Consider the following 7,782-nt stretch of genomic DNA (forward strand, 5'->3'; position numbering starts at 1 on the left):
GAAGCCCTGTTTGCGCGGGCCTCTACTACGGAAGCTGGGGAGGCCGGTTGTGGAGGCCGGTTGCAGGAGCGCACAGCATCGCGGTGAACTGCCAAAGAAGTTGCGCATTTTAAGCGGTGACACACTTGTGATTTTTTTGTTCCAAAGGTACAATCCAGCTCCTTGCAAAGGGGAAACACAGAGAGATCCGTTGAAGTTACCTGTGTGGTCTCAGTAGATCAAAGCGATTGAACAAATCTCGTGGCATTGGTGTGTTTGCGGGCTCAATTGTTTCTGTTAGATTTGTTTTCTGTTTGCGTTTAGGGAGTTGATATCTCTCACAGGAGGTACAGAGGCCTGAGCAGTGTTCTCAGAAGAAGGAGAACAACAACAGCACACATACACGGGCGCTACGGGCTAGCGCACGTTCACCATGGTGGAAAGGCCAACGCACCCTTCTAGGGGGTCCACGCCGTCCGTTATCGTAAGCGACCTGGATGATGTACCCATTGAGGTTATCGGACCATCTCAAGACCTCGATGACTCGGATCCACATAAAGATTTGGCACAGGCCAGCGGCAAGAACCCGAGTATACTGCTAGAGCTTGACCTGGATGGCAATGTGAGACACCTGAGCAAGGCGTGGGAGTCCGTTGTGGGGACCCGTATTGCTAAGATCATCGACCGCCCGATCTCGAATATAATTCTGGGCTCTGAGGAGGATAAACATGTGTTTGTTGACGCCACAGGGATCATGATGGGGGATGACGAGAGCTACAGAGTGCGGTTTGTCGTGTCCACAAACGACGCACTGCCAGACGAAGAAGATATTGATCAACAGGCCAGTGAAGGAGAGGAGACGACGGCAGAAGGGGAGCACGCAGACAGTGCTGATACCGATTCCCATAGTGATGCTGAAGAAGTTGGTTCAACTACGGGAAGCACATACTCCACTGAGGAGTCAGGCACTGACGAAGAGTCTTTGAGCTCACTGTCCACTAATGGACAAGTCATTGAACTTGAAGGCCAGGGAATCCTGATCCATAACAGCAAAGGTATTCCAACACATTCTATGTGGATATTGAAACCATTCTATGCAAATTCTTTGAATGTCAAGCTTCCATCAAAACTCGCAGATTCACTAGGATTCGGTGCTGATATTTTTGCATCTTTCTTGCAATCACTCTCCGATTATGGTATCATCAATGAAGAAGACGTGCCCTCACCACCACACGTATTGTGCCGTATATGTGAGCAGCCTGTGCCATCGTGGTGGCTAGAAAGACATTCTCAACTTTGCTATAACGAGCACAAATGCCAAAGTGACGTTGAAATGGTTCATGACATGCTAATAGAGCAGAAGAAACTTATAGGCGTCTTAACAGACTCTCTACATGCCCAATCTTCAGGATCCGTGGGATCCGTTGACAACTACAAAGGTGAGCCATTGCCTCATGTTTCTACTATCGAGTCAAACAAGTCTTCTAGTCCAATATCTAGAAAACCAAGATCAGGGTCCATAATGAGACCGCTTCGGTTTCCATTTAAGACCCTCTCTCTTCTGAACGAACTTTGCGAGACTGCAATTGCCATCAATCCAAGTGATTTCGACGAGGATACAAACACCTTTACATTTTCACCAAATACAAAGAAGGCCCTGGATGAAGTTGATGCTTATACAATCCCTTCTTCTTCGGATCCAGCAATCAGTCTTTTGACAGAAGATACGGAAAAACTTGTCCAAGAGAAAGTGGACGCTATTGATAGACTTAACAGTTCTCTTGTCTATTCACAGAAGATCAAAGATGAAGTCGATGAGTTGATTCTCCAGATAATTACAGACACTATCAGAAATATTAGAAACCAAACTTCTGATGTCAAACCACCAGTATCGAATCGTGGTCCTTCTGTCACATCATTAGACCATTCTTCTGATGTATCTTCGCAGGCTACAAATATCGCCTATCCGAGACCTGTATCGGTTCACACGAATATATTCACTGATGCTTATCTCGGCACAGACTCTTTGCCAAGTCCCACAGCTTCTCATAGAGAGGATCTTTCCGAAAACAAAGGCCGCTTCTCTCCAGCAAGATCAATCACACCAGGAACGGAAGCTGTAATATCAGATAGTTCAGCTGTGGAACAACAGGTTGTATTTCCAGGCTTCTCAGAGCTTCATGTCAAGAGTCCTTTGTTGACACCTCAGCGGAAGCCGTCACCAGGGATCGGCCAACCTTTCCAGAACTCACCAATGAGCTCAATACAACGTAATAGTCGAACCTATCCGCATGACAGTATGTCTGGCACTCCGATCTCTTCACCGTTACTGTTGGCACACGAAAGTGTAATGATGGAGAAGAAAGGAAGTTACAATGAACAGTTACCCGTAAGCTCGATAAAGCCTCCACTCTCTCCATTACTTGTTGGAATGCCTGTTCCAAAACCTGTTGCGCCATCAATAAAAGACTATGAAATTGTGAAACCTATAAGTAAAGGTGCATTTGGAAGTGTCTATCTTGCTATAAGGAAACTCACAGGAGAGTATTTTGCTATCAAAGTGTTGAAGAAGTCTGATATGATTTCAAAAAACCAAGTTACAAACGTGAAAGCAGAACGTGCAATCATGATGGCACAATCCGACAGTCCTTACGTTGCAAAGTTGTTTTCAAGTTTTCAGAGTAAAGATTATCTCTTTTTGGTCATGGAGTATCTGCCTGGAGGTGATTGTTCAACCCTTGTAAGAATGTTAGGTGGTCTTCCAGAAGAATGGTCAAGGCAATATATCGCTGAGGTGATTGCTGGTGTTGATGATATGCATCAAAAGGGTATCGTCCATCATGATTTGAAACCGGACAATCTTTTGATAGATTCCAGTGGTCACTTGAAGTTAACCGATTTTGGCCTTTCCCGCATGGGATTGATTAGACGTCAAGAGAGAATTGCTGGCAAAGGATCGGTTAGTGAAGAAGCCTTTGGCCAATCCACGATGCCTACTGCCCACAGGCAACGCAGCGATTCTATCAGTGCTCTTGCTTTATCAGGGAGTGTTAGCGAATCGGCTTCTACCAGTCCTAACCAGAGCTTTTTTGAAAGCATTATCAAAAATGAAATACGGAAAGGATCTGGAAGTTCTATGTTTGGATCAACTCCAGGATCAAATCACAGTTCAAACCCAGGATCTATATCAGCTACAATACCTGATACTTCCGGTACAGTGAAGCCGATGCATAGATCTTCCTCTCATACGTCATTTGTGATACAGGATTATGAGACACCGTCTCCTGCTTCTACAGGCTCTAAAAACTTCGTACTCTTTGATCCAGAGAACACTTCTAAGAATAAGAAGTTTGTTGGAACTCCTGACTATCTTGCCCCAGAAACCATTCGTGGCACTGGAGAAAGTGCTGCAGCTGATTGGTGGTCTGTTGGGTGTATTTTGTTTGAGTTTATATTTGGTTATCCTCCTTTCCACGCATCTACACCGGAAAAAGTATTCCAGAATATTTTGAAAGGAGAGATTCACTGGCCTGAGCTGAGTGCAGAGGAAGAACTCAAGCTTTGTTCTCCTGAAGCCAAGGATCTCATATCGAAGTTATTGACAATGGACCCTGAAAAGAGACTAGGGTCTAATGGTGCCGAAGAAATAAAAAACCACCCCTATTTTAAAGGAGTCAATTGGGATGATCTTTGGAGAGCAGAGAGTGGATTTGTACCTATGCTTGATGATCCTGAAAGTACAGAGTATTTCGAGTCAAGAGGCGCTGATATGATTGAATTTCCTATGGATGATGAACCAAGTTCAAGCTCAGAGGCATCGAGAACAGATAAAGTTACTTTAAAGAAAGAACACGGCGGCACTACTTCACAAGGGTCACCATCCTCTGCAAATTCACCCACAATGGGCAAGAACCACTTATCCTTGGCTATTCCAATTCATCTACGTGAGAGAAGACCGAGTAGATTGAGTGATGGCTCGAACGAGTTCGGCTCATTCCAGTTTAGAAACTTACCTGTGCTGGATAAGGCCAATAAAGATGTGATAAACAGAATCAAAGCAGAACACATGGAGCATAGAAGCAGCTTCTCGAGCTCGTCCTCTGATTCCAGACATCATTCAATGACGTCTCCGTCGGCATTTAAGAGGTCATCTTCACCATCGATCGCTAGATCACACTCCCCTGGTCGAGTGATTGCCCAGCACGCATCTGTGACGCAAACACCACCTCCTGTTGCTCTTTCCTCAGCTGATGACTACCCCTTTTATGAAACATCTGGAAGATCTACGCCAAGTACCGATTCTGGCTCACCATCCACAAGGGCATTTTCCAAGCCACTTACTCCAAACTCGGGTTATGGACCAGGCCATTCAAGAGGATCAAGATCCGGATTATTCCACAAGCCCATGTCCGAGTTTTCGCCTTCAAGTTCAGATAACGAAGACTCGAGGACCTCTGCTCTCGAAAGAGTTAGACGCAGAAGACAATCCTCGAAGATGTCCGAGAGGTCTGGGTCTAAGGTCCACATGCTTGACGTGTTGCTGTGTGAGTCAATCCCCATTCTACGGTACTCTCTGAAGAAGGATCTCGAGAGTCTTGGGTGTGCTGTTGTAGCCGTGAGCGCAGGCGATGAGTTGATAAGAAGGGCGTCCGGATCCGTCAAATTCGACTTGATCATCACCACTCTTCGTGTCCACAGAGTCGAGGTTGTTGACATCGTGAAGCTGCTGAGACACACCTCCAGTGTGAACTCGGACACTCCCGTCGTTGCGGTAACAGTGTACTACAAGGAAGCCGTCTCTTCGGGATACTTCAACGACGTGCTGGAGAAGCCTGTCAACAAGAAGCAACTACAAACCGTACTGGAGAAGTACTGCCACAACCATTCTCACACTGAAGAGGCCATCTCAGACTCGGAATCAGAAGCTGTTCCCAACAGCAACAAGAGCCACAGCAGCTCCGACGCACACGATAATACAGTACGCAAGCACTGAGAACCACATCGCACTCACTACATTATGACTCACTACACGACACCTCCGCTTGGAACAGAGACAATCGATGTAGGCCTTGTAGCTCATGACCCACACCGTGAAGAGAGGCTCAAATCAGCAAATCACAGCATGGCATACAGCGAAGCTGTGTGTCCCGCACAAATAATCGAACACCCCCCTGCGCTCATTAGCCACACACCGTTCTCCCGAGTCTCACCGGGGCGGTCATCCGGTTGAGGGCTTCTCCGAGTTAAACACCGATACTTCGCAATTGCGGAGCCGTTGGCTGACTGCCAATCAGCGTGTCGTGGAAAATAATCAAAGCACACTTTTTCACTGTGAGTCTCTTCTTCTTCCTCTTCCCTTGACCTGGGGTTTGTTTCACTCTTCTCCTTCCTAGCACCAAATCGTCAGTCGTATCCACAACAGTTTAGAGATGCTTGCCAGAGTCGGACTGAGATCCTCCAGAATCGTTGGTTCTAACATCGCAGCCTCCACCGCTGCTCTTCACACTTCTGCTTCACGCAAGGTGGATATCCCATTCCTCAAGCACTACCCACAACCTCCAGGTTACATTGTTGGTACCGTTAACGATGCGTACGTTGGGCCAAAGCCATCCCACAGCCATGGCTCGCTCCATTGGAGCGCTGAGAAAGTGATTGCCATCGGCATGGTTCCGTTGGCCACTATTCCATTCGTCACTGGCTCGTTTGCTCCAGTTCTCGATGCCACCTTTGCAACCTTCATACTCGCACACTCCTGGATTGGCTTCCAATCCTGTATCATTGACTACATCCCAACCAGAGTGTACGGGAAGCAGCACGACTACGCCATGTGGCTGTTGACCTTTGGTACCGGAATCGCCGCGTATGGTATCTACCAGATCGAGTCCAACGATGTCGGTATCACTGGCCTGTTGAAGAAGTTGTGGACTAAGCCAGAGGAGAAGAAGTGATTTCACTCTCCGGAAGAATCAAATAGATGTATTCACACTATTGCAACACATTATATATCTGCACACATTGCACACAAGCACACATAAAGCTGGGAGGGTACCCAGCTGATTGGTTATTATTTTCGATTTTCGTTTCCGTCTTTATTCATGGTTATTCAGTGATCTCTTTAACTCATGTTAAGGAGTCCCTACAAGACATGTAGTTATTGTGTATGGCTGATTGATTAAAATCTGTTGACAAGCTTAGTCGTTGATATTGATGCGTCTGGCATGGTTCTCGTAGGGTGAGTATGAGATCTCCACCAGTTCGTCTCTTGGGAACTGCAACGATGGAATCTCATAACAAGAGCATGCCATCAAATAGCCATACAACACAGCCAGTGCTGATTCATGAGCAATGATGAGCATATCACCACTCATACGCTCCATCTCCAACAAGAGAGGCTCCATTCTCACCGCAAGGTCATGGAAGGACTCTGCGCGTGGATAGCGGTGATGGTATGGATCGTCTTGATCTTGTGCCCATTCATCTGGGAATCTCTGCTTCACTTCCTCCAGTGTCAGGTCTGCAATCTCACCTGGGTTCAACTGATTGAGCTGATAACGTTCACGGACCGTAATACCACGTCTTCTGAACGGATCAGCAGTGGCAGAGGTTCTCTTACGAGTAGCTGTCCAAACAACAAACGAATCGTCGTTCGTACCATCAGCTGTTGGTGGTTGTCTAAACGCATGCTTCTCTAGAGTATCTGTTGATGATCCTGAGCTTGCATTCAACGAGACTGGTACAGGGCTGCCCTTCTTCCTCTTTGCGATTGTATCAAGCAGTTTGTTAGCCAATGTCTCAGAGAACTGTAAACCTTCCTCGTTCAACACTTCATCATCAACGTATTTATCCAGGTCGCTCTTACCGCATCTTGCAAAATATACACATCCGGTCTTGATTCTTGAGTTCATCAAGAAGAACACGATTCTGTTCACCAGATAACCATATTGGCTATTGTTGGTGATCAATCTCTCACCAAAGTTGATAAACTTGATGTAACGCAGGTGAGACTCATCACCGTCTTCGTTCATAGGCTGGTAGATGGGAGCATTGGCGTTGATTCTCTTCAGGTAATCCTTTCTGGCCTTCGCAGGGTCCCAGCCTTCGTAGTCTGGCGACGCAGCAGCGTTCTGGACATTGCGGTTGATGACAGAAGGATCATCAACAATACTCTCAATGAACAGCACCTTGATGTGGTTCTTCGAGAACAGCTCCTGCACAAGCTCACGGTCCTTCTTCAGCACGTTCAACGCATCATAGACCGCAACCTGGCCTTTATCCTTCTCAAAGAAGCCGAGCATATCATCCAGACAGTCTTGCAAGATACTCTGGCGCATCCTCACACCTTCCTCCGATGTTGGCTCGGCTCTGAAGTAGTCATCCGGTATATCATCCTCAAAATTGGCATACTTTGCTCTTCTGTAGTCACTCACGTGGAAGGTATGTGTCTTGACACCCAACCATCTGAGGTATCTCGTCAAGGACACCGAGAGCCTGGTCTTACCTCTTGCTGGAAGACCCACCAGGCAGATCAACACCTTGCCGGCGTGGAACAGGCGGCCAGACTCCGTCGAGTACAGCTGCGCTGGAAAGATATGGTTAGGCTGTAGACGGGAGTGCACTGCATCTGTCCGTATCTGTCCTGAGCTCTGAGAGTTACGGCTTCCCTGAGACCAACGCTTCTGCTTCCTAGCGGAGTAATTACCAGGATACTTAGGTGGTTGAATCATCAGCTCTGCGCCCACCAGCTCATCGACAATCACACATTCGTCGTCAGATTCAACAATAGCACTCATCACTGTGTTGATG

At 46.9% G+C, this 7,782-nt stretch overlaps 3 protein-coding genes across 3 annotated transcripts; 2 read left to right on the forward strand and 1 right to left on the reverse strand.

The window, feature by feature from the left end:
• The first annotated feature begins 33 nt into the window (after positions 1-33).
• On the forward strand, positions 34-5,106 carry RIM15 (protein kinase RIM15). Its single transcript, XM_020213994.1, has one exon. The coding sequence runs from the start codon at positions 413-415 to the stop codon at positions 4,970-4,972; it is 4,560 nt and encodes a 1,519-aa protein (XP_020072993.1). The 5' UTR covers positions 34-412; the 3' UTR covers positions 4,973-5,106.
• Positions 5,107-5,408: 302 nt separating this feature from the next.
• SDH4 (succinate dehydrogenase membrane anchor subunit SDH4) lies at positions 5,409-5,927 on the forward strand (the record flags this gene model as incomplete). Its single annotated transcript, XM_020212465.1, has 1 exon — positions 5,409-5,927. The coding sequence occupies one exon, from the start codon at positions 5,409-5,411 to the stop codon at positions 5,925-5,927; it is 519 nt and encodes a 172-aa protein (XP_020072994.1).
• Positions 5,928-6,170: 243 nt separating this feature from the next.
• Positions 6,171-7,703, reverse strand: CYBJADRAFT_122642 (bifunctional fructose-2,6-bisphosphate 2-phosphatase/6-phosphofructo-2-kinase; the record flags this gene model as incomplete). The annotated part of the gene is made up of 1 exon (XM_020212442.1): positions 6,171-7,703. One exon carries the CDS (start codon positions 7,701-7,703, stop codon positions 6,171-6,173), a length of 1,533 nt encoding a protein of 510 aa, XP_020072995.1.
• Positions 7,704-7,782: the final 79 nt, after the last annotated feature.

The sequence above is a fragment of the Cyberlindnera jadinii genome (genome assembly GCF_001661405.1).
Source record: "Cyberlindnera jadinii NRRL Y-1542 unplaced genomic scaffold CYBJAscaffold_1, whole genome shotgun sequence".
In the NCBI taxonomy this organism is placed as follows: domain Eukaryota; kingdom Fungi; phylum Ascomycota; class Saccharomycetes; order Phaffomycetales; family Wickerhamomycetaceae; genus Williopsis; species Williopsis jadinii.